The 27,006-nt window shown below is 41.1% G+C and overlaps 1 protein-coding gene across 4 annotated transcripts in view; it reads left to right on the top strand.

Annotated features, from left to right (window-relative positions):
* SLC1A2 (solute carrier family 1 member 2) overlaps nt 1-27,006 on the top strand; it is a 102,153-nt gene that overhangs the window by 36,666 nt on the left and 38,481 nt on the right. For all 4 annotated transcript variants that reach the window (XM_069784706.1, XM_069784708.1, XM_069784705.1 and 1 more), the window contains exon 2: nt 25,961-26,100. In XM_069784706.1, coding sequence (XP_069640807.1) covers nt 25,971-26,100 — 130 coding nt within the window. In that variant the 5' untranslated portion in view covers nt 25,961-25,970. The remainder of the gene's footprint in view (nt 1-25,960; nt 26,101-27,006) is intronic.

The following is a 27,006-nucleotide window of genomic DNA, read 5'->3' on the forward strand; positions in this document are numbered from 1 at the left end:
AGGTGAACAAAAGCAAACAGTGAATAGGAACATTGAGTTCTGTTTTTTTTTAAACTCTGATTGTTTATGCTCAATGCAGTTTTCTGTATGAATTTCAAGTTGCTGGACTTACAGCAGATAAAGCATAGTAAACTTATTAGTATGTATTTCATTTCTAAATCCTAATTGCTGTTGGGATCTTTGTTTTGTTTCTAAGTTCATAACTAGTCTATGGGTTAAATCTACTAAGTAACACAGAACAGATGCAGCATTTTATACAAGAAAACATATAATCCAGCATAGCGACCATGAAATAGAATGGGTAACTTAGGTTCTTCTGTTGTCTTTCTGGCAAGTAGTGGTGGGACAGGAGAAACCAAAGTTTTGGGTTTTGTTGCATCCCATTTGCTCTTTTCTCCGCAACTGCTGCATGGAGATAGACTGGAAGGACCCAGGTTACCATTAGGTAACTCGGCAGCGTGTTTTCAGTGCCCTCTCCTTCAGTTGCGTATGGATTCTTTATTTTGCTTCAGCTCTCTGTAAGAGAGATGCGTGAAAGGAACTGCCTGCAAAAAGTCAGGGTCAAGTACAAATTGTAGGAGAGGTGAGGACGTTTGAACGTATGATTGCAGTTTTGTGTTGTCTAATTTTCTTGCAAATGAGTTTCCAACTTTCCTGTCCACAGTCAAATACAACTTGAATACAGCTCTATGATGTGCTCCTTTCCATCTCGTGCTTCTGTAAAAAAATTCCTATGATGCTTTACTCTGCATGTGCAGAGTTTCAAAAGCTCTTTGAGAACCTGTAGAGCCCAAAGCATTTCTGCATTAAAGAATCTTTTCTAACATATACTACTTCAGTATTCCTCCACAATGAAAGATTTGCCCTGGGGGGAAAAAAAAAAAAAAGATGTTGGAAGATGTGGGCATGTGACATTGTTTATTGTATTACGTATAATTTGAGTCCTCCTATTTGTCTTGGTTTGTTACAGATGATAAACATGCTTATTGGTATACTTGTAAAATACTAACATTCATTTTTATGCCTGTTCTCCTGATTTAATCTGGTTTAACAACTTCTAATATTAACTTTTTTAACATAACCATTTTCGGGTTTAGGAATGCTAATATTAATCCTGACCAATAGTGACAGTAACTCTTAAGGCTTCTAAAGCTTTTCCACTATAACTATTTTTAATTGCTTATGGATTTTGCTTTTGAGGGGAAAAAAAGTCCTAGATTTTATGTGCAACCATATATATGGTTACACATAATATATATAATACATATCTTTTTTTTTTTAGCATGAATGAGCAAAATCACCAGCTGTAATTTTTTTTTTTCCTCAGTATGAAGTTCCACTACACTTTGAACTTCATCATAGTTCATGTGACCCCTAGTCAGGAATTTGAGGAGTAGAAATTGTAAATCTACTGCTAATTTAAGTTCTCACTGAGGATATACACTGAGGAGTGGTGTTGAGAGCATGTCTCCTGGCAAGTAGTGATGACATGTTGGTTTTGGTTTTGCATGGTTACATTTGGTAGACCTCCTGGGATTTTTCTTGCTTATATTTTCTGTAAAGAGCACATAAAGGGCACATATATATTGCTTTATTTGTGTTGGACAACCGATGCAGTTATGATTCAAAGAGAAAAGCATAACATTGCGTCAATAATGCTATAAGTCACAACTAAACTAAAACACAGGGTTTCCAGAATTCTAGGATGTTTCATTTCTTTTATCATAGAGATATGGCCCAGGGATGACGGGTGCTTAAGAAAATCAGGGTAATTTTGTGAATCTGATTTTATAGCAGATGTTTAAACTGCCTGGAGAGTCTGTGTGAGGAAGGAATGTGTAGACAGAGATCCTGAGGCATGCTTTCTTTTCCTCCTATGGAAATCTAATCACTTCAAACTAAACTCGGATCAGAACTACCTTGGCTGAATTATCAAACTGTCGCAATGTGGTATGCTGTTGTCTTGCCATAGTAGTTGTAATTTGGATACCCAGATGGTTTCCCATTCTTCTTAATAGGCTGGGCTAAAGGTCATTTTATGTTTTGTGACGGGCAGAGTGAATCATGTTAATGTCCCTTACGCAGATAAAAATATATGGACCTGAGGTAACCAGTGACCTTCATTTTAGCATATCTGAACTGAAATATTTTGTTCTGGGAATATGTTCGAACTTTCTCTCGCTGGATTTTTCTCAAGCCCTGAATTTTGACTAAGCCCTGAATGAGGAGTAAATAGGCACTCAACTGAGAGACACAGTAAAGTCCCATCTAATAAATTCCTTTGCATTTGGGGAAAGAGATTACTGCTGAGCTTTATGTACTCCTAATTTTGGTCATTTGTAGATCCAGGTCTTTCCTTCCCATACACATCTATGCAACCAACAGAAGGAAATCATCTCTTCCTCTGTAGAAGTGACAGGAAAAAAACCCCCAACAAATAAAAAACCCAAGACAATTCATCAGTGGGTTGAGGCCTTCAAAAAAAATCGTATAAACCGTACGTCTCTGTCAGTGTGTGAGAGGTGGCAGCTCAGAAAAGAAATGAAACATAAGGAGATTAAAGGGGCAGGCAAGTGAGAGACAAAAAAGAGATCTACTGACCTTGGTTAACTTGGAAAAGCTAATTAATAAAGAGGGAAAAACATGGTTCAGGATTCAGCATGAAGGTGAGCTTTCTTCTAGGTGATGCTTATTAACAGTCTGGCGCATTACCATACAGAATATTAGTCTGAAGAGCTATTATTTTGAGAAGCAAGTGGGTCTAGACTGTAACATGCCAGCCCAGTAACTTTGCAGAAAACCTGTGAATAACCTATTCTTAGACTCTCTTCTAAGCAGAAAAACTTCTCATTGGGAAGTGTGCAGGATCAACCTTTTATATTCCAAGGTAAGAGCAAAGGGAGTTGAAATGTAATACATCAAGTAGATGTTACCAGGGTTATTGAAAAGGGTGGCAGAGGACTGGTTTATACAGAGGGGGTGAGGTTATGCCACAAAGTAGTCATTGCGATCAATTTGCTGCTGTGGAATAATTTTCAATCTTGGGGCAGTGACCCAAATGTAAGTACCAGCAGAGAGGGCTAATAGGCAGTGTTGGTGGGATAGCTGATATGTGGAGTAATGGGTGATCGTGGACTAATTTCTGTTGGCTATGTGCATTCTAAGGAATAGGCTTTTAGTCCAGAAGATATTTGAAGCACTTTGTTTAAGATGAGCTGCAGTGGCTTTTTGGTTACACGCTTGTCTTGTGCCTAGATGAAGAACTTTGATTACCAGTGCCTTTCCTGTTCAGATTAAATAAAACACAGTGTAAACAACTTGTAATAAGACTTACTAGTCATCTAGGGAAACTGCGTAGGAAATATGTTGGGTTACTGTTGAAGACAAGTGTGTGCTGGACTTCTTAAAATCTTCCTACACAAACATCAGCTTCTGCTATTTAACACTTGTTTTTTTCTTATTTTTACTGTTGGTAGACTCAGTTCAGTGGTAGACTCTTACTGTATCAGTGTAGCACAAGTAATTGGATTAGACACAACGGCCTTTTACAAATTAAACAAAAGGGGGCTCTCTGTAGTCAGCTTTCCTTTTCCAGCTAAGACAGATGGTTCCCCTTGTATAAGAAATCCTCCATCTCTGTTACCATTCAAGAATCATCGTGCTTTCAGTGAAGAGCCTTCTGGCTCATTACAAGATTACATGTAGCCATATCACACATAACAGAGAGGAAAGAAAGGATTTAGGAAATCACCAAAGACAGTTTCAATTGTACTTAACACTAAGGAGATTCTCTGAGGCTGGAGTACTTAAAATTGCATTCAGGGCACAGTCTGATCCCACAAAATACTGGAATTCATCTAAACTCTTTTGGTGCATAATGGACTCTGTATTGTACAAGTGCCTATCAGGGAAGAAGTCCAGATAGCCTTCACAAAATAAATACTTTGTGGTCTGTCTGGGCCTACGTGGTTCAAAACAGCAGCACCTGCTTAAAGCAGACTGGGTCTTGCTGATTGCTGCAGCGGCTGTTAGCAAACCCAATACTGAAATCTGGACTCTTGCTATCATGACAGAAGTGGTCTAGGACATCGGAGAGAGGGGGAAACAGCATGAGAAAATTTTGTTTGTTAGGAAGGTCAGAGGTGCGAGACCCAGCAGCGATCGAGTGTAAGAATTACCATTAAAACTTTTGCACTTTCTTAAAGTGTCTCTCTAATGCTGTTCTGGTTCTTCTGGCATTTAGCAGATCTTGATAAAGCAGGTATCAAAAGCAGATTCTGGGCTCTACTTCTTGCCCAAACTTCTGCAGAGATTTTAATGGTAATCAGTGTAAAATTAGGGTAGAACCTGGTGGCATCAAGGATAGCCGCGGCAGCTTAGGTTAACATAGTTTCCTCTCCCCTCTGTAGTCTCCTGATAGGTGGCAGCACGAAGTTCTTCTGAGGACGTTGTGTACACGTGAGGAAAAGCTCCAGTGCTTTTCCAGTGCGATAGGGATGCTCTCCGAGTCCACGGAGGTTGGTTGCTGTAGTCCGCTGTAAGGCTTCAGGGAATGCACAGTGGAAACGAAATGGTATCACGAGGGTACACCTATGGAGAACTGTGAACCTTGGAATGGTTTGCACCTACCTTGCATTAATATAAATGTTAATACAGATTGGCAAGGTTATGAATAACCCTGCTGGGTCTGTCAGGGTTTCCTTCCAGAATGCTGGTGGTTTAAAAATGGGGGACACTGGGGTACAGCAAAATCTTCCCTGTACCGACTGCATGCTAAATTATATGTGGTTTCACTCTCACTGCGTCCTCTACTGAAAGCGGGAAGTGGCATTACACGTGTATTTACTGCTGCTCCTGCTGAAATCAATGTTTGATGTCAGCCCACAGGAGTGGTCCTGAGAAAGGTGCAAGAAACCTTCTGTCAGACAGAGTACGCAAAGAGCACCTTTTCATCCTTGCTCCTGGTAAAGAGTAATTGGCCTATGCCTTTAAGATGTAGGCTTGTCCTTAATCAATTTGTATCCTGCCGGGTGTAATCAGAGTGAAGAGTATAAAGTTTCCAGGAGTAATGATGGCACATCATTAGCTGGCAGAAGGTGGGCTGAGCAGACGGTGCCCACTTTGGGAACAATTTGAGCAACAGGCAAGTCAGAGGTGAGTGTCTTGGCAGCTCTAAGGGTTGTAAAGTGTTTGCAGTATTTCACATGTCTAATGGGTGAGTGATGGATATCAACTGTATTGTTTTACCCTTAAATATTGTAGTAATATTCTGTTGAATGCCCCCAGCCCTCCCCTTCTTTTAGGCTACATGCAGATAAACCCTATTTGAATGTAAAAGCAAACCTGGGCTTAACATGTTTGACAAAAATGTGTCTGTGCTAGAAAAAAACTGTGTTAACAAAGCAAACCAACTTCCCTTTTAACGAGTTTAAAAGTAGATTGGCTGCTAGTGCAGGTGTGCATTTCATCATCCCAGACAATCTGTAACACGCTTCCTGCAAGCGCAATAACAAGCCAAGTTGTTTTCAACCCAAGTGATGTGTAAGAGGAGGAAGAACAATCAGAATAATATTTTTTTTTCTTTAGACAATACAGGAAACAGCGTAACGGGCTCTGGCATGAGCCACTTAGAATTCTTATCATACGCAGAGGCTTGCAGGAGGCAATGCAACTCGAGCAGAACTCAGGCTCCAAGTTCTTCTTGATACAGATAAGGCTGAAGTAGGCAAGGGCAGGAGAATTCATACCTCCCTTCCGTCTTCATGAGCACAAATTACTTAGGTAGAAGGAAACTGGGGTGGTGTTTGCTGAAGCTCCTTAGTCTGAACCAGCTCCTTCAGGCATTGCTGAGAGATTCCTGTGGCTCTCAAGTCTGTCTTCTGGAACCTGGCAATGTGAAAGTATGCAAAAGCGAGGCAGAATGACAGTGTGGGAAGGTCATTCTTGGGACAGGGCTAAAGCTTTGTGTTCTCAGATAAGTTCAAGGCCAGGTTTGGGTTGCAGAGTGTTGTCAGGTCTTACTAGAACATGTCCCAGTGAATCCAAATGAATGTATTAGCCAGGGAACTTCTTGTATTACATGGTAAGCAAGATGCAAATATTTGACTACAGAGATAGAGAGGATTAGTCATGGAGAGAGTAAGGTTTTTTGCTTAATGTATTTCTAATTCAGGAGTATTTATTCTATTTCTCTGAGTAGTTTTTGGCTTTTAACTTACTCACAATGAGTTGCATGTACCTGAATGGGCATAGCGTGCCCAAGCCTTCAACAAGAGGAGGTTAAGCCTCCTTAAGGAAACCTGAGCAGTCTCCTGGCAGAACTGAGCATCTTCATCTGGCACAGGGCTGGCCTGTGCCCCGCAACATATCACTTTGCGCCCTGGAGAGATTTTAGTGGCTCTCAGTCTGCAACCCAAAGAGAGATCAGGGAGAGCCTGGGGAATTGCCAGGGTTATGTCAGTGGTAAGGAGGAGCCCAAGGTACTCCAGTGGTCTTCTTTAGTGGAGTGGGTTGTTGGCAACCATCCTGCGGCCTTTGACTTTTTCGTCATTAGTGCTAAGCTATTCTAGTATAGTGGATAGTCAAGCTCCATGTCTCTAGAGATGAACAGCTAAAAGAAGGAGAAGCTGAGAAGCATTTTATTTGATAAAAATATACAGTTAAAATGCAAAGGTCCTGTATTGTCATTCAAAGGTGGGGTTTCGTACATGAACAGAACAGGGTAAGGCCCTGTTTTGTAACTTTGCTCTGTTGTTGTATGCTTCCCCACTTGCCTGTAGCATGTGTGTTCACCCTTACTGCTCATATTTCATGTTTACTTTTAAGCACAGGTGAAGAATGTTTGTATTTTCTCATCTAACACCTATGCTTCCTGTTATAAATAATCACTTGCAAAACACCTTTGAGTCACTGTGCTACTAATAAATTTGCAAGCAAGGCAGTATTGAAATGCATGGAAAATGTTAAGGGTATAGAAATCTTTTGCGTTAGTGTTTGCTGTGAAAGTTATCAAATTACTAAAACCGAGAGCCAGAGGCAAAAATGCAGAGGCCATTAATTATCGTTCCCACTAGCTGCCTGGTTTGTGAAGGCAAAGTCTGTTGGGTAACTTGGGCTCCTGTGACACCAGTAAGAGCAATGGTATGAGGTGCTATTCAGTGCCGCTCTGCCCAAGCCTCTGCTGCCTTCTGCAAGTCTGCGCTGACTCCCAAACCGCTGTGGGGAATCAAGCGTGGAGGCACGTCAAGAAAGCTGCGAGGATTATACCTTCACCATAAATCATGTTTTGTAGCTCCTGTCACTCTAAAAGTGGACACGTCAGATCAGTCTTCTTTCCTCTGAAATGGAGCCCTGGTGCTGTTCAGGTTACTAGAGAGAATCATGTCCTTCTGCTCAGCTGAAGGTGCTTTTTTTCATTAGGTATTAAGCTCCAGTTGTTGGAGAGTTTAAAGCAGAATAGGGAGGAAGGAGGCAGAATAGGAATAAATCCAAGCTTAAAATAAAGTGAACTATATTATAAAATGATTTAATTGTCACCTGACAGTTAAAGTCCAGAACTGAAAAAAAATAGTGAAAGTCCTGAGTGTCCCCAAATTTATATTAGTCTGGGCCAAAATTCAAGCTCTGTGCAGTCCTTAGGAAACTGGATTTTGATTTAGCTTGGTTTGCCTTCTGGCACTGTATATCAATGCATAAGATACTTGTTTTAGAGGAAACGCATCATTTTTTACCAGCAAAAGGTATGCCCATTCATCTCCAACAGATTTCTACTGCGTAGCAAGAGGGAGGAGACATCTTTCTCTTTGTAGGTGGTGCCATGATTGCCAGGCAAAACCGTTCTGAAGAAGTAGACGAAGGGGACAAGAGACAGAGAGGAATTGGTCAGAGAAAATGCTGAGAGCACCTTTTCAATAAGTTAATCCTTTGGTATTTTCTCTGGGGCAAACATTTTGATTTTGATGAATCTGCTGCTTTCTACCAGCTGAAGGAGCTTGCTCATCGCGTTTGGGGATGGCCGCAGTGCTCGTGTAGATGTCCTCAAGGACACTTGTGTATTTTGAAACACACTGTGACCAGTGCCATATGAAGGGTGCAGTGACTGAAAGGCGTATAGTCACGGGGGACATTTGCTTGGGTCATGACTTCTGGCCACTCACAGAGCAATGGGGCGATACTTGAGCTGCACCAACAGCCTAAAGAAGCATTAACAGCAGAAGAAACTGAGTTAAGTATTTCAAGAACGGCAAGACCGGCCTGTTTAATTGTGTTACAATAACTACAACCATGAAAAACTACAGTTTTAAGTAATCAGAAAGAAGCAAGGTTAGTGTGTGAGACTTGCACTGGGCAAAAAGAGAGTGGAGAAGAAAACTGTACAAAAATATGTGGTAAGTTCAAGTCAGTGACTCCATGATGCCTGAGGAAAGACACACAGATGCACAATCACGTATTTTTCATTGCTAGAGCTTTTCAAGTATTGCAGTGGTACAAACTTTGTCCTTTGATTGGTGTTACCTGTTAATCAGGCAGAAAAGCACCAGAGATTAAACAGACTCATTGTTACTGCAGGATACGTGGAAAGGGCTGCAGAGTTTTAAAGAGCATTTGAAGAGAATGCTTCTTCAATTAGGTTTGTTAAGCAAAAGAAAGTGTCAGATTTTCCCACTTAAATCTGTATACTAAATATTTAGCCAAAGACAAGCAATTAAACTAGCACATCTGTGTTGTTTGCACTGACACAGAGCTAAGTCATGTACTCCGTGGATTTTTAATGTCGATCTCTTTGCTAATCTGAAAGGAACATGCAAGTGCTGTAAGGTGCTATAAAACTCTGCATCGTAACTTCAGCACACGATCTTGTTGCTCTATGCCTGTTTACAAATTCAGGCTAACCTGAGCATCGTCTTGCCCTAGAATGTGGGCACAACCACAGCATTCCCTAGTCCATTGTATTTTTAGTGTGTCCATCGTGGCTGCTTCCCCACTTTGTTGTTTTTGACAGAATAAACTCTGTTGAGGAGGAATAAGCTGTAAATGTAAATGATCAAAACGTCTACTGGCTCACACTGAGGACACCCATGGTATGCTGTACTGACAGCCAGACCCGGAGTGAGAGTGCCAGGAATCAGAAGCACTATGGCCAGCTGGGACTCCAGCTCCCTTCTGGCTACAAATGACACTACGACGGCAATCAGTTATTGTTTGTAGTGTCCTTTGCTATTAAAGTTTTCAAGCAACAAAATACAAATGCAGTAAATAAGCTAAAGCTTCCCATGGTCCTAAAAGTCAGAATTTTCTAGATGATTTGCATATAATGAAAAAAAATTAGGGTCTTTTCAAGCAGTATTGGCTTCAAAGTCCCAAAGTACTTAGAAGCCTAATATTTAGTCAGCTTTAAAAAGATAAGCTAAGATACGTACAGCTGTTTGTCAAAAATCTGTTTTTCCCTTGATCATTATTTAGGCAGTGATTGCTTTCAGTTTGCAATTCTATTGTAAGATTTCTTTTACAAGCAATAGCCTAGTAAATTTTAGGGCTGTATCTTCCTGCGGTTCATTGGTTAGAGACCAGTTCGGTTAACCAGATAAACATATACTTAACTTTAAGGACATGTGTAAGAGCTGCTGAGTGAACGCAGAGCTGTGTCCCAGGAGATCACTATTCATTAGATTAAAAGACCAGAAGATTGTGTTTGGGTGTGATGTGTGCTGTAAAATGAGCCTCCCGTTCTACATATTTACTCTGACGTTGGCCCAGGGACAGGCCAGTTGACATGAGGGGTGTCATGCTTCACGTAGTTTTACTAGCCCTTTTCAAACAGTCTTGAAGACATGCATTGCTTAGACATTTAGTGGTGTGGGCTTTTTTTATTTCTTGGCAATAATTTCCTCTAAAAGTGAATGAGATTTTCCATAGCTCCAACTTCATGCAAACATTCAAGTGGCTTTAGTAGAAATCTCAGTAAAAACTCAATAAAAGCCTTAGGATTTACTTCATGGGAGTTCATTATTGGACTTAGACTTTTTATTCCTTGGACTAAAGCACCCTGCAATACATCACTGTTTTGATGGAGATTATGTTTACATAATATGCTTTGGAATTCACCATAGAAAACATAGACACAGTAAATGTGGTTGGGATTAAGATCATTCTGTAATTTATGATTTGAGATGTAACTGAGCATAATTCAAGCTAAAACTCTGCAAGCTTTCTACTTGTACAGCATGCTCTACAAAGGTTCCCAGTGCCATCTCAGGCTCAGTTGCTCCTTAAGCAATCTGGATTACAAGTCTCACAAGGAAGAACGGGAAAAATTGGTTGTGATGTGTGCTTGTACTTTCTTTTTCTAACTTTGTATTGAAGGAGTCTTACAGTTTATGTCTGGTAACACTTGAAATCCACAACCCACAGGCTGATGAATGCCAGGACAATACTATGGGAAATACTGTGCTACATATTCATTTTACAGTCATGTCCTGGGTTTCTAGAGCTGGTCACTGTCAGAGACTGCAAACTGGGTTAAATGAGCCTTCTAGTTTGACCTGCTTCAGTCTTCAGATTAAAAGCCATGAGGGTGAGGAGCACAGAATAATTTGGAAAATTAACCTTTTTAGATTTCTACTAACTTTGAAAAATTCAAGTTTCCATATTTGAATTTTGCCAAGGTTAGCAAATCCATCCTAGTTTTCACAGAAGCTATTGTGTCCTCAGGCAGTGACAGTAGTTGTGTCATGCAGAAAACCAGCTGCTGCAGCTCAGAGTACTGCGTCCTGCTGTTGAGCCTCACAACTTTTGGATATACAGATTTGTCTTCAACACGTACATGGTAGCTGTGATGCTCTGTCTTGAAGTGGAGCATCTCCCTAAGAAGGCACCACCAGGCTGAACTGAAGTAGTTCAGTCGAGGCTACCTGAAGTGTTACACACACACAGTCAAGTGGACAATACTAAATGAGCAGCAAAAATAAAATGTTCAAGAAAATGTCTTGCTAGGATAGAGATTTATGGAATGCCAAAAATAATCTTGTGCCTGCCAGCGCTGAAATTCGCTCAACTCTTTTGCATCTGTAAAATGAGTGTAAGCAGACCCAGGGGAGACAAAGGCAGATCCTGTGCTGGAGTGGTGTGTGCCCTGAGGGCATCACATGTATAATATATAAGGTAGAAAACAGCCCAATCATCCATCTTCGGGCCCATAATCCTAAATATACCCTTCTTTGTGAAAGCTATTTTGTATTTATGAGCTCCCATCTTAATACGGTTGGTTTTCTGGGTGTAGTTTGCTAGCAGACATCTCTGATATGTTGATAAGGAGGGAACAATATAAACAGATCACCTCAGCAACCTATTTATCTGAATGTCCATTCCATTTCATACAGCTACTAGAATAAATTCCTAGTCCATGTGAATAGGAAGCTTTTCCCTCCTTACCGAAGAATGTGGTCTCAGTGTGTTTACTACTGTTTTTCATTTGTTTTAAAGGTACGGTATGAAAAAAAGGCTCCAAACCCCAATTACGAAGGCACATGAGCCAATGAAAAAGATGCGTTACACTGAGTGAAAATTGTTGCTGGCTTTTAGGATTTCCTCCGTAAGAAGCTGTTTTGGTTCCAGCAGATGGCATGCACTCATCAAAGCTTGTTGTGTGTGATCATAAATACTGCTCAAAGGAGCATGCCGAGCTGTACAGCTAAAATAATGTCACAAGTGATTCTAGTTATGCTACACTTGATATCTGTAATCTCTTTAACATACTACAGGAAGTTAGTATGTCTTCAAAACTAAGTTTCTTTGCTTTTTCAGGGCCCAGCCCAAATAATTTTTGTTGAGACTTGTTTTCAAGGAACATGAGCACAGTTTGGCCAAAGCAATTTTGTCGGAGCAATAGTTGTGATTAAAGCAATCTGGATGTCTGTCTATAATAAAAGCATATTGGCATAAAAAGAGAAGCAAGGACTCTGAAAAAAAAACCCAAACAAAATGAGTAAGAGAAAAGAATGACTAGAAGTTTCTTGAACAGGATGCATTTTAAGATGGAATATGCCATATGGTGAGAGAAGAAGCTTAAAATGTCTTTTTTGGTTTTCCGCTTGTGAAATAACATTGTACTGGTGAACAAATATAGTCTGTTTATAATGTTATGGTACAAGACCTCTGCACTATCATAGAAGTTTCTGGCACTCAAGAGTGCAGTGGTAAATTAGCTTTATAGTTTAAAATTTCCTTGTAAGTCAGATTTTGGAGAACAGCTGAGAAACACCATTATCTATAGTCGAAGCAGAATTAACATGTTAGGGTATGTACGAGCAAATTGGGACTTTCTGTTGTTTCTGTACACTAATCCAGAGCTTCTGTACATGAATCCAAATTCTGACATTTTCTGCATAGACATTCAACTGTTTTCTTGTAGCCTCCTTAGTAGTTGCTCTTTGTGCAAACAGTTTCTGACTCTATCCACAATAATTTATGGAAGAGAGATTTCTCCCACAGGAAGCACTGAGAAATGTTTTAGAACAGGGTTAGTGCTGGTTTCAATGTTATGTGCTGGCTCATTGACAAACATCCCATGGAACTGAATGCATTTTTTAGTGAATTCATTGCTTTTTATTAAGGTTATCTGAAGTCCAGTCAAACTGGATCTATTTGTGCCCTTTGCAGGTTTTAGAGGAAAATCTGTGATCACTGTTTTCAGTTGAAAGATACTTTGGAGCTGTATTTCTTAAATCACCTGGAAGTGATTTCATTGCAGCACAGCATTAATAAGACTCCTAAAGTATCTGGTGGGTACTTCCATGCTGCTATCAAAGCTATAGGGAATTTTCAAAGTGGATACTAAGAACAAGACAGGCAAGGAGGGTTTTCCTTGTTTTTTGTATTTTTTCTGCTCATTGACACATATCATACTTTTGTTAATAAATTGTTGATATACAGATTTGGTGAGAAAAAAATTAAGCAATTAAGATTGGGTCTTTTTATCCCTAACGCTGTCTAGGTGAATGCTAATAACAGTGTTCGGTTACTTAATTGTAGAGCTCTGATGCACCAATTCATCCATGGAGATTTATGTGGCCACTAGAAACTTGTTCTGTGCCAGTGATGTGGTCCAAAATCACTGGTGTAGCTGCTTTCAGTGACAAACCTGTGAGCATTTACTGCAGGAAAAAGTGTTTCAAGAGCCATCACTCAAGAAATAAATTCATAGGAGAACTTGCATTTTGTTTCCCATTGTCATTACAAAATTAATTCTTACTATCTCAGAGCTCCTTGTTCAGTCTGCCTTTCTGTGAACTACTCTGAATTATATAAACTCCCCACACACACACTTCTACTCCTTTTCGTCCCTAGCCAGCATGTCTAGGAGCTGATAGATTTCTGATCTTCTCACATTCTCACTGGCTTAATCTTTGCTCATTGCCCTTGAAAACTACATTGATCCACAATCATTTCTTAGCCTTTTTCTTTGTGCTGCCTGGCACACCCCAGGTAGAAGCAAATGCAAGATCAGGATTTTACTTGTCTCTGAGTTTCTGAGCATGTAAGTAAGTAGATAATTTTTTTGCACGAAGCACATTGTTATTATGTCCTTTGCCATAATAATAACATGATTCATCCTTAATTCTATTACTTTTCATCTGAGCCTTAGTACATAATTCTGGGGTAATGAAGCATGCAAGTTCCCAGGTTGTTACACCACTATAAAGCCCTATCGCAAATTTGACAGTTAAAAGAGATATTCCATGTGTGCATCATTGCATAAATAAATGATCATCTTTATGGTAGGTATTACACTGTATGGTTTAAAACACACTTTCTTGCTTTAGAGTCTGAATGATGGATAGAATACCATCCCTGTAGACAGAAATGCACCTTGTTTATTCCAGACAAGAAACAAACTGGCAGCCCTCCTTCCACAAAGAAGTGGTATCCCTTTAAGGTCTGAAATTCAGAGTAAATCTGACTCTTTACCATGTTGTAGTAGGATTTGCTTTTTTAGGTTGATTAGGCTTGAGATTCAGGATTAGAGAAGCAGAGATAGTAAACAGACAGAACCAGAGCTTCACATAAATATATCAGTGCCAAATTTAAAGACTTGTTAAGAAAAATGTTCATGCCCAGATCCTCAGCTGGTATGAATCAGAGGACTTGGCAAATAGGAAGAATTACGGAAGCTTTTTCTTTGTCTGCTAAAATGTGAGCTATATTACAAATTCTGTCTTCCTACAAACAACAGCTAATCGCTACCAAGGCAGTGTTACCTCACCCTGGAGATGCTCACAAGGAGAGGATCATAATATAAGTCTTTGGTCGCTCACTCCGCTTTGTAGACTGGTCAGCGCATGCAGACGCAAGAAGCACCTATAGGGCTTTCAGGTATTTCTGCAAGGAATGAATTTCTGATCACTAAAACTTTTGTTCTAGTAAAGTGCTAGGGATCTTCCTGGCCAAGAACCATGGAAGTCCATGGGACACCTGTCTTGCATGAGATCTGGATAACTACCTTGGCTTTGTTCTTAGGAACTGTAACTTAACCTTTTTCTTTCAGGCTTTGTCATGCCACTAAATTAGAAAGCTAGTTATCTTGCTAATGTGCCCACACAGAGACACTCTGACGCACACTCTCTTTGAAGTGTTAAAAATCAGGTTTTCATATGACTAGGTAAGAGATGCCAAAGGCACTGCTCTGTGGGGTCCCACAGCCAGCGGGTTCATGGCTGCCCGCTGGAAGGGTATCTGTAAAGCTTCCCGTGGCTCCCTACCATCAGACCCACCACCCTCTGGGTAGAGAGTTGGTGTTACAGATCTCCTTTTTGCAACTTACTGCAGAAATTTCCATCTCTCTTCCTTTCAAACACCTAGGTGTTATTCTGATTGCTTTCTCCCCTGCCTACCTGACACTCCCAAAGTGTTTCTAAGTATGCAGTCACATGCCTGTTTGTGTAAAATACAATTATCTTCTTTCTAACAAAACCAGTGTGATTCAATGTGATTTGTTGGCTTCATGTGGTTTATGGTGCAGGGTTGCATGACAAGTGAACTTTAGTTCACAACCTCTCCATAGGGACTCATTTTCTGTTTCACATAATATGCCATAAAATGCTACATAAAATCTAAAAGTTGCAAGTTAATAGGAAGAATCTTGCACAGGAAGAGGCTTTATCCACACACTGCAGTCTGTCTAAAGAGATTATTCAAAGCCATCTATGTGGACATAAACAAGATATGTGACTGTGAGTAGAAAACAATTGCTTCCTGCCCTTCTCTTTCTTACTGTTCAGGTGTATTGCTGCAGCCCAGTTAATATTTAAGTCAATACATTAGTCAGTCAGACATAAAGAAACCCTAGGGGGGGGAAAAAGTAATCTCAAGATAGATATGTAAAAACAAGACCATGTGCTTGTAAAGAAATTGTGTCACGTTATACTTCATTTTCCTTTGCTCCTGCTTTCAAATGGCCTCTAGACTACCCTTTCTGAGACCCCACCTGCAGTACTGTGTTCAGCTCTGGGGCCCCCAGCATACGAAGGACATGGACCTGTTGGAGCGAGTCCAGAGGAGGGCCATGAAGATGGTCAGAGGGCTGGAGCACCTCTCCTGTGAGGACAGGCTGAGAGAGCTGGGGTTGTTCAGCCTGGAGAAGAGAAGGCTCTGGGGAGACCTTATAGCAGCCTGCCAGTACCTGAAGGGGTCTGCAAGAAAGCCAAAGAGGGACTTTTTACAAGGGCGTGTAGTGATAGGACAAGGGGTAATGATTTTAAACTGAAAGAGGGTAGATTTAGGTTAGATGTAAGGAAGAAGTTCTTCACTGTGAGGGTGGTGAGGCACTGGAAGAGGTTGTCCGGAGAGGCTGTGGCTGCCCCATCCCTGGCAGTGTTCAAGGCCAGGTTGGATGGGGCTTGGAGCAACCTGGTCTAGTGGAAGGTGTCCCTGCCCCATGGCAGGGGGGTTGGAACTAGGTGATCTTTATGGTCCCTTCCAACCCAAACCATTCTATGATTCTCCACTGTACAATTAAGCTTCCTGAGCCAGATTCAAAAGCTGGAGAAACTGTTAAAGGAAGCATTGAGTGAGCAGAAACCTTCTGTCAATTCTAATAGGGTTTTAAAAATGCGAACAAATGGAGCCTAAGTTCAAAGATTGCAAACTCATGTAGATCATGAAGAGTTGTTTTCCTAAATGACCTCATGAACAATACTTTTAAAAAAGCAAAAGAAAGAGTTACATGTAACTGCTAACTAATTCAGAGAGAGGAGTGCGTTCATGCAGACCACTCCTCCCTGCAGATTCAGTAAGAATGCCACTGGTCAGCTATTTAAATATAGAATCATAGCATCATCGAATCATTTAGGTTGGAAAAGACCCTTAAGATCATTGAGTCCATCCATAAACCTAACACTGCCAAGACCACCACTAAGCCCTGTCCCTAAGTGCCACATCTACATGTCTTTTAAATACCTCCAGGGACGGTGACTCAACCACTTCCCTGGGCAGCCTGTTCCAATGACTGACAACCCTCTCAGTAAAGAAATTTTTCCTAATATCCAATCATAAACCCATGCCAAGTGGGCCTGATCACCTGGTTGTCCTGATATGATTACGATTAAACTCACTCATATGATTACGTTAAACTCACAGAATGTATACTAAATGCTCACTCAGAGGATAACAACATGGTTGTAAAATGATCCAGGGAGACATGTTCTTCTCCCACTGCAAAAAGGCAAGTTATGCTTTAGGGTGTTGCTTGTAATACCGGTCCCTCAGCCAAATCAGGCTCCGTGGTAAATGACTAAATCTCCACTCAGAATTCATTAATGTCTTACGAGTAACAAGAAAAAACCTACATACTGCAGTTAAAATTCAATAGAAGGGCTTAGCGGCAGCAAGAGGCTTAAAATAAACCCCTTATTAATGCAGACTAAAGCTTATGTTACTCTTGTTTGTAGCAGTTTCGTGTGATTGTTTTTGCTTTTTTGTTTTGTTTTGTTTTTATGAAGAGGCTGAGACCTGACCAGAATATTTTATTGATGTAAAATACAACATTTAACAACTGGACATCACTAGCAGGAGTGGTGCCAAAGTTAATATATACTTTGCACAATAAAAGTATTTTAGCTGTTTCCCGTGCATGGCCTGTCATATTGTGGCTGTATATGATGAGCTTTACCAGCTCCACTGTGGTTTGAAAAATATATCTAATCTAAGAAAATAAACCCCCACGCTATAGCACATGTCATGGCACAGTAGAAGAATATAGTCTCAGACTGTCTCCTAAAAGAAGCTCAGCAACTGTTGTCTTGATATAATTAATTTAAGCAGCAGACAGCTCTATTTCAATTCAAACTGTAAGTTTCTTGGTAAACTGATACTTAAGCCCTAATTTCACAAGACTTCTGGCAGACAGTCTGGACTCTTCACATCCAGTTAGTGAAATCCCTCTTGTCCTGGTGATGTTCCATAAGTTTTTGTAGTCACTCATCTTTTGTCTAGCAACCAGAGCAGACCCTTTCCTACATATGGGACAGGAATAAGCTGATGGTGTGGCGTGGAGCAGATCCATACTCTCTCTCCCTGTCATGAACACAGCGTGTGATCCTGAATCATCGGTGTTACACTGTCTCTCCAGGGAAAGGGGAAGAGATACAATCCTGATCCAAACTCTCTGCTCACAAATATCCCTCAGGGCAGATCAAACTCTTATTTACTCTCATGCAATTCCACTGATTGCTAGGATAGGCTCTGTCGGTGAGGATTCACCAGGATTACTATGCACCAAACCACACCGGTTTTGCCGTGACTTTTCAGCTATGACTACATTTGAACCACTTCTCTGAGTATTAGGTGGTTGGCCAGAAGACAGTTGCAGCTTGTTCACTTTTTATTCTGAAGTCAAGAATGCTAGTTCCACTTTCTACCGCCCTCTTTTTTCTTCTCCTTAAGAAGGCTAGTCCTCCTAGGAACAACTGAACAAGGACTGACGCGTATGCCTGCTGTTTACTCATTGCTTCAGAAGAGCGGTGTTTGGTTTGACAGCAAACATCTAGCTTGAGAGATGTTCTTATACCATGAACTGAAACTTAAGCCAGTCTGTCCAAGGTTGTTTTCTCAAGAATAACTCTTACTACCTAGGCTGAAGCAATTGCTACAAAACATGAACTGGTGCTTTATTCATGGTATTCCAGGAAGAAAATGCTATTTCCCTAAATCCTTCCTAAATATTTTGCTGAAACCCTGAGTCTCTACTAAATACTCTTAATAAACCTCCAAGAGCTATTTTGCCAGGTCCCAAAAATATTATTATCCTCATTCTGTTATCCTACTGTAAAACAGCCATTTGCTATGCTAATAAGAACCCTCCTCTAAACAACTCACCACCCCCAAGACCAAATCAATCTCCAGGCAGTGCTAACCAAAGCAGACTTTTATACTGAGAATTACCTGCTTAATTAATTGATACAGCTGAAATACCTTATACAGATTAAACACAGTCTCTGCTAATTTACCCTGTCCACAGCATCTATTTTTACTAGCCTACATTTTTCATTTAGATGAAAGATTAGATTTTTCTCTCTGGTCTCTACTCTAGGTTTATGTCAAGCTGGGTAAGTACTTGGGAGATGTAGAGTTCATTCCCCATAACTGACTGAAAATGAAAGGGCATTGTCACTCAAGCACTGTGTAGATTGTTAACCCTTAACTTTTGCGAGGAAAGGAGTTATATTTGCTAACCAAGGAAAAGAGCATTTTTTTCCAACCTTTTAGGCCCAGAAACTTCAGTGGGAACATGAGAAAGAAAGAAGCAGTGGAAAAGAAATAGAACAGCAGACTTTCCCAGCGGGAGGTAGAATAAAACCCAAGAAAAATGCTTGGAGGAAATAGGAACAAAAAATCCCAGGGATCTCTGTATTTTAATGAATTGTTTTCCTGCATTTTGACACCATTATACATAGCAACCAGCAAGAGAAACAGACTACAGCTTAAAAATTGCAGATAAGTGGACTATCTCATATAGCACTGTGTATCTTACATGCAGAACTAACTGTAAATATGTACATAATCTAAAATCAAATACTTATGGACAGATTTTTTCTTGCACCTTGTGCATACTGTGGGAATGAGGGACAGTGGAAAGAGCAAATAGCTAACTTCCTGATTATTCAGGCAAGAGGTTGTTTCTTTGCTTAAAAGGCAGTAAAATTGCAGTTTAATTCTGATACTTATTTCTATTAATGCACTTACATATCATAGAATCATTTAGGTTGGAAAAGACTTTCAAGATCATCGAGTCCAGCCATCAGCCATGCCCACTAAACTGCCTTTGCAGAATAGAGCTTATTTGAAGTCAGTGACAATACAGATTTTGTTCACTTTGAGACGCTCTGTACTCTCCTAATGTGAATAAAAATCAAATCTCCTGGGCTCAGAGGAGTTCCTCTCCTTTTCTAGGGATAAGCGCTGCCTCAAAAGGGAGGAGGAGAGGTGACACTGGGCTAGGCAGAAGATCATACTCAGTCATTCAAAAGCCACCACATATGTCTAGCTCTTGGTATGTGCTGTTTCATGTGATGTGCTCTTTCATGTGACTACACATTTTCCAATATTTGGTTCATTTTTTTTTATAAGTCCTGTCAATGTTTTCAAGTGCCTGTAGTTGGCAGAAAATATTATCTTTGAAGGTCTGAGTTCTTACGGTTCTCTGTGGGCCTATTTTGGAGCTTAGCTGTTTGGCTGCTTGTCACTATGACATATGAAAATAATGAGCAGAACTAATTTATATTATCATGTTCTGGCTTCAGTGAAGTTAGACTAAAAGAGGTTTTGGTCTGATGGATTTCAGACGAGCATTCAGAATGCTTCGTTTGTTTGAATAGCCATAGAAGCTCAGCGCAGTGGAACAATGGTTTATTTAACCAAGATAATCATTTGCACATTTGAAAGATCACAGCTGCTAAAATGCATTCTGCACTGTTTTATGATACTTACCTATATACAGAGGTATTATTAACACAGAGATTATATTAGCGGTGTTCAGTTGCGTGGAAGGGGCTCATGTTGGTACGCTTCTGGCTTTGCGTTCGAGTCCCAGCACTGCTCGTGGGTTGGGGTGCAGTCAGGCTCCACTCTGTCATACATTAATTTTTTCCTTCAGCAAGAAAACATGAAGCACAGGAAAGCCTTATTTAAGCCCCATCACTGCATGCTTTAATGTGGCACTGTGGCCTTCATGGTATGGAGAAAGCTGTGCATGTGAGCACGCACTGATGTACAGTGAGAGACAGCAGAGCAGTAGGACAGAACCAGGGGATCTGGTCCGTAAGGGCCCAGATTCTGCCCTAATCTGTGTATCTTCCATTGACTTCAGTAGGAACTTCTTGCAGTTATGTCATTATGTGACTGCAGGTTTTGGGTGCAAAAAGTTCCGTATTCTTCTGGAGCCAAATATTGTTTACAAGATGCAAATAGAGGCACAGAAACAGCACAAGGAGGATGACTCAGTCCATAAGACAAAAGTTCATTTCCATGATTCAGAGGTCAAACAGATTTTCCTCTTCTAGTAATTGGATAGAAAATTTCTGATGCAAAATACTGATTTTGTCATGTGCCACACAAGAAGCTTCTCTTATGCTTCACAGAAGGTTTTTATTTCGTTATTGTTTTCCCTCCTCTCCCCCCTGCAACACACTCAAAAGCCTGGAACAGTACTTTGTCTCTGGTCTGGTAATAAAAATCTCATTGCTAAGAGCAGTGCTAACAGTGCAAATGCTTAATTATTACCCTTTGTGGTACCATTTTTCATGTGATGATATTCATCTGTCAGCACTTTTTGTAACATCTCTGCACGGTGTTAAGGGAGAAGCTGCTGCATACTTATCACATATTGTGTTAATTGTTCATCTTCCTCCAACAGGCTGGCCTTTGCTGGGGTATAAGTCCCTGGTATGGCTAAATGTCTCCCAAATAGTATCTCCACAGGAGTATGCCGCCGTGGGGTGTTTCTAATGTCCCGTAGCACCAAATTCAATGCATTGGGCCATCTCAGGCCTGTACATTTACAGGTTTTTGCTATCCTGTCTTTTAATGTTCCATTCATTCTTTCCACCTGGCCTGAGCATTGTGGATGGTATGGGGTATTTACGTTTCTCTCTGTGCCTAAGGATCTCTACAATTGGCCTGTTACATTTGCTGTAAAGTGGCTGCCCCTATCTGACTCTATTGATTTGGGGACTCCATACCTTGGTATTATTTCTTTCAATAAAGCTTTTACTAGTCCCCTCACATCTGCCCTCTATGTCGGGAATGCTTTTACCCATCCAGATAATTGGTCCACTATAACTAAAAGATGTTTATATCCATTTGCTGGGGGCATGTCAGCATAATCTATCTGAGTCTTTGGAAGGGGAAATATGCCCAAGGCTGCCCTCCAGGCTCTTTATGAGGCCGAGTGTCTGAGAATTTTAGACATGTTGGGCAGCTGCTAACAACTCTCTTTGCTGCTCCATAAATTCCTGGAGCCCACCATTCTTTCATATTTGTTCTGCTATGGCCTCTGCTCATTCGTGGGTTTTGTCATGGAATCATCTGGCCACTGTGTTGCTTTATTTCTTTGGTAAGATCAGTTTTCCCCAAGTTGTCCAAATCCCACTTTCTTCTTGTTTAGCTTCCCATTTTTCCCATCTCTCTTCCTTTAAGCAGTCTTTTTTCATACACTGCTTTTGGATCGGTAAGATCCGGCCATTTATTCTGGTTCTGTGTGGGTATTGCAGCCATACATGCCTTCCAGGGCTGTAACGCAGCGGCTTTCGTGGCAACGTCGGCTACTTCATTACCCTGGCTGATCTCTGTTTTTAGTTTAGAATGAGCAGGGCAATGCATTATGGCAATTTCTCTAGGTGGTTGGAGTGCTTCCATCAGGTCTTGTATTTCCTTCCCATTTGCCACTCTTCTTCCCAATGATGTTAGGAAGCCTTGTTCTTTGCACAGCATTCCAGTAGCACGGCACACTCTAAAGGCGTATCGTGAATCAGTATAAATGTTAACTTGCTTTCTTTTCCCTAGGTGTGCTGCACGCATTAGTGCCACTAATTCTGCTCCTTGTGCAGTTGTTCTTGCCGAGAGTGGTTCCGCTTCTCTTACCCATTTTTGGCTGACTATGGCGTATCTGGTGTGCCTTCGACCACCTTGATAATAGGATGAGCCATCCACAAATAGAATTAGATCAGGGTTTGATATCGGTTCATCTGTTAAGTCTATTGGAGGTTTATTTACAACGTGGATTGCTTGCTCACACTGACGGTGTTCCTCTATGTCATCTGGCAGAGGTATTAAGAGTTGCTGGATTCAGTGCTTTACTTGAATCCCCCTTAAAATATTTCTGGGCGGGACTTGAACCCCCTGAATTCTGTCCTTTTCCCTATATTGAATTTAGGGGATTTAACGCTCACCACTCTAACGATTGGGTGCCTCCTGTGTCCAAAATCCTCGGGTGAACTCACCCTGTGCCGGCAGTCGGAGGTTTGGATCCGAGAGGTTCTGCGGGCGACCTAGGGTACCATCTGGGTCGCCAAACTGTTAAGGCAGAAGCCGCTGGCCGAGCATTCACACACCGGTGAAGGAGTCCCACAGAGACCACCCGAGACTTCACCTGCTCGGAGCGGAGCCCCTTCCCAGCAGGCGACTCCGGCGAGCCGACGGGTGCCCTTTCCCACTCCTCACACACGCACGCTCACCCTCGGGATCGACCCTGGGTTCCCCACAGCAGAACCTCTCATCAAGGCCTTCAAAATAAAAAGGTAATTTGTTCCATCCGTGGTGTGCAAATCTAGACAGCTCGAGCAGGGTGCCTCCAGAGAGGGACCCCAAACACCAAAATCCCTGGGAAATTACGCCCTTACAACCTGAGTTCCCGTCCCTCGCGCCATAGTCTGGTCCAGCAGTAGTCTGGGGGTCTGGGGTGGTCTGCCCTCTCCTCGGGTCCTTTTTCTCCTCTCCAGGTGGGTTCTTTCTCTTTCCCGTTTTTAGGCCAGTGGTTACTATGTCTCTTTTCCTGGCTCCAGCTGGCTCCGGGGCTTTCCAAATCTCACTCCTCCTCCAGTCGGAGAATAGGTCAACGTGAAGCAAAAGCATTAAGCAAGCTAGGAGTTCTGCTTTATCATGAACGACTAGTTTTAAAAACCCTTAAAGCCCTCCAAAACATATTAACAGTCTCTGTAATATATATGCCTTCCTGTGCTGTTAAAGCCTCACAATCTTTTCCCATTGTTGCCATGTGCTGTTTACATCTCGCTCGGGTGTGCTCCACCTGCTCGTGTAGCTCAGCTTTGCCACCTTCCACAACAATGGTTAGCATATTTTAGTATTGGGTCTTTTTCTTTAAAAAACCCATACCAATCAGAATTTCAGTCCGTGCTGAAGGTTCACTTACCATCTTGAAGAGCTGGGGAGTGTAAAACCCGTATTTTGCACTTGAGAGAAGCACACAATACAGTATTCAGTTCCTGGAAGTTTAGGAAGATCCTTAAAGAACTTTGTGTCCTCATTTCCTTCTCTTCTCAGAGGGTATTTGGTTATCTATACTTTACGTGGCTGAACTTTTGAAGAAGATGGTTGCTATCGTGTAAAAGCTCTGTGTTGTTTGACCACCTCAAGCAGGGCTGGCTTCGGCTCACTTGGGGCATAATCCTGACGCAGTCGCTGCAGCCGTGGGAGTAGGTGCACCATCCCCTCCTGTCATGAACCTCGTTTGTATGCTGACCACACTTGGAGTGGAAGGGGGATCTGGCCAGCAAACACCGTGCTGTCACTTAGAAATGGATGGGAATAGAAATAAGGCTTGAACACAAGAGCAGGACCGGAGACCTGCTTCTGCGTGGGAGGACTTCCTTCAGCAGTGGTGTCAGAGGAATGATGGGCTTCAGTTGTCTGTGAATTAGAGAAAAGGCCCACAGCTGAGGAAGCAGGTATTTGTGAGGTGGCTTTCCTTTGGACGGTATGAAGCTGTAGGCATGGCGTCAGGTGGGAAAAGGTCCAGGAAACCAGACTAAACCTAGCCCAAAGCAAAATCCTAGGAAGACACAACATCATCGAGTGCTTCTGTTTACTGATCCATTCCCGTTATGCCTACTAAATTGCTAATGGAAGAGCCTCTAAGGCTTTCTTTTGATTTACTTTCAGCTGTCAGTATTTCAAAGTTTAAGAGGAATATATAATCAACCTGTAGTGAATAATAGGTCTAAACAAGTTGTACATTCGTGTTCAGAGTGCAAGTGAAACTAGATGTAGTCCGCAGTTGCAAAGTTTGGATCCCAAGTTCCTTGATTTTGTGGCACGCTTCCACCAGTGATTTCACGGCTTTGTGGCCCACGTGCACAAAGACTGCAGACACTGTCTCATCTTTCTCGTAATTCCCCAAATAACTGCTATGCACATTATCCTCCAGCTAATCCTTACGTATCTCTGATACTTGCATTCATAAGCCTTCAGGAAGTAGGCATGCCTCACATTTAAGCTGTCAGAATGTGCACTGATATTCTTGTTTGCTGTTCCACCATTAGAGTACATTTCGTTGCAACCACCATTGTAAAAGATTTTAAAAGGCACAAAATTAAAATTACAACACTTGGAGGGTTTTTTCCCCCCTTACAAAAAAGAGTATCCTCTAGTGCATTTTCTGCTGGTGTTACTTTTTTAACAACCAAATGTATTGGAAAGAAATGCCGTTTCATTGAAAGGGAAAATCATGGAACTATTTGTATCAAAACGACTGAATTCTTATTACAGGTCTAATCGTAACTCTGTTGAGAAACTTTATGAAGACAACAAGCTATACTATATATAACAAAAAAAAAAAAGTTTGATTCCCTGGAAATGGTTTAGTACTGAGAACATTGAAACTTTATAGATCTTTGCAGACCTGTTTTAGGTCTCTAGACCTCGGTCTGCTGTTGTAGAAGAAGATTTGGCTTCCTTTTTCTAAAATCTTGTCCTAAGCTGGCATAAGAGCAGATCTCAAAACCTATATATATTTTCTTGATAATAAAAAACTTGTTTTTTACCCATTTCTCATATTTAAGTAGACAGCCTTAACGTTTAGGGAAACTGTATGTTTTATTTGTAATAGTATTTTTAGTATTTTTTTCAAGTACATTTTAATATTTTGTATATAAAAATGGAGCCTGTTGCTAATGATTTCTGAGTTGTTGAGAAAGTTAGACGCATGGCTTTCAACGTTCTGCCCTCGTGCATATCACTTACTCAAATATAAACCAGAGTTAGTAAAAAAACTTTTTCCTCTAATCACTGCCAATTCAATGAAACCAAAGGTTTTCTTGGGGAACGCGTAGTTTTCTGACTAATTTTCAGTGGCAGTTGTTCAAGTCTCATTAGAACCAACTTGAAAAAGATTCTTTTGACCTCAGCATTCTGATTATATTACAATAAAATGTTAATGTTGAAATGAAACGTTTTGGGAAGATTAAGCAAAATATCCTGGAATGCTTTATTTTGCAAATAAATCCTCATTTTTAAACTCTTTTCCTGAATCGTAATTAAATAAAGTATTAAAATCTGCGTTTTCCTGCTAATAGAAACTTCCTTCTTCAGCCATCTCTCCTACTTAAGTAGACAGCTATGATCTTTGGGGAAACTGAATTTTCTAGCTCAAGACCAATAGTTAGCCCATGAAACAGTTGGGATGATGTGTCCAGTGAATTAATTCTGTTTACATCTCCACCGTTTGAGAGAGAACTGCAAAAAATACCTTAAAGGCCACTCCTTTAGAAGGACAAACCATTGCCGTTTCAGAGACTTCTTCAGAGCAGTCAACGTACAGTGTTTGTGAAATGTGGGAAGCGATGGAATAGGCATCAGATTCCCCAGTTATATATGATGGAAGTAATCCAGACTTTCCTCTCACTTTTGGCATCTTTTGCTGTAACTTTTACTTGATTTTCATTTTTTATTCTAGTGCCAACAATATGCCTAAGCAAGTAGAAGTGCGGATGCATGAAAGTCATTTAAGTCCGGTGGAGCACAGATCCAGGAACATATGTGTGCAGTTCTGCCAGTCGCTCCACAGGAATCTGCTCCTGACTCTCACTGTGTTAGGTAAGCTGCATCTGCTGGTATGGACGTTCTGCGTGTATCTGCATTTATTCGTGTGGTACCACAGACCCTGTCTGTGGCCATCAGCTGTTCCAGCTGAACAGCCACAGAGTAAGTGGGATGCCCGTAGGCATAGTTGCGTTACTTCTGGTGTGTAGGGTGTTAGTGACAAAACACGGAGCAAATCCATGCCACTGAGATACATCGAGTATCTGGTTTTGAATGGAGTGCCAGCTAAAGCCCAAGGCCGGTCAGATCGATGTCATTCAGTAGAACTAAATGCACTACACATTTTCTCTCTCAGTCTTTTGAAAAAAGACAAAAACCCTCCAAAAACTCCGTTCCTTCATCTTTTATCGCTCAGTTCATGCTCCGCTACTTTTAAGGTTTGTCCCCCTCTCTGTAGCTGTAAGCCAGCACTCCATGATCTCATCCTGAATATTGCCTCTGGCTTTAGCAGCTTCCAAATATGGAACAGTTTGACATTTTATTGTGGTTCACTGGCTCTTTGCCTGTTTCTTTTTCACTGAAAGCCTAACAGCCAAACGCAGCAAATTCATAGACATACTCTGTTTTGCTGTTTTTTGAAAGACCAGCTGCAGCTGGTCTTGAGCTGCAAATTTCACATCCATATTTTTCAGCCTTCAAAACCCATGCTGCAGAAGTGTTCAGGCAGTATTTGCTTTGCATCATCTTTAGAAGGTGCCTGATGCAGTTCCAGAACAAGTTTTAAATACATGTATATTTTCCATTTTATCAAACAGATACTTCAAAGACTCATAGTTGCTGCAAATCACAACTCAGGCTTTCCTGTCGAGTTTTGTTACACTTGGGACTTGGGGTGGGGTCAGGAAGACAAAGGCAGCCTGGATGTAAACATAAAATATCCATTCACAAAGACCACGTTTG

The sequence above is a fragment of the Haliaeetus albicilla genome, chromosome 5 (genome assembly GCF_947461875.1).
Source record: "Haliaeetus albicilla chromosome 5, bHalAlb1.1, whole genome shotgun sequence".
Classification (NCBI taxonomy): domain Eukaryota; kingdom Metazoa; phylum Chordata; class Aves; order Accipitriformes; family Accipitridae; genus Haliaeetus; species Haliaeetus albicilla.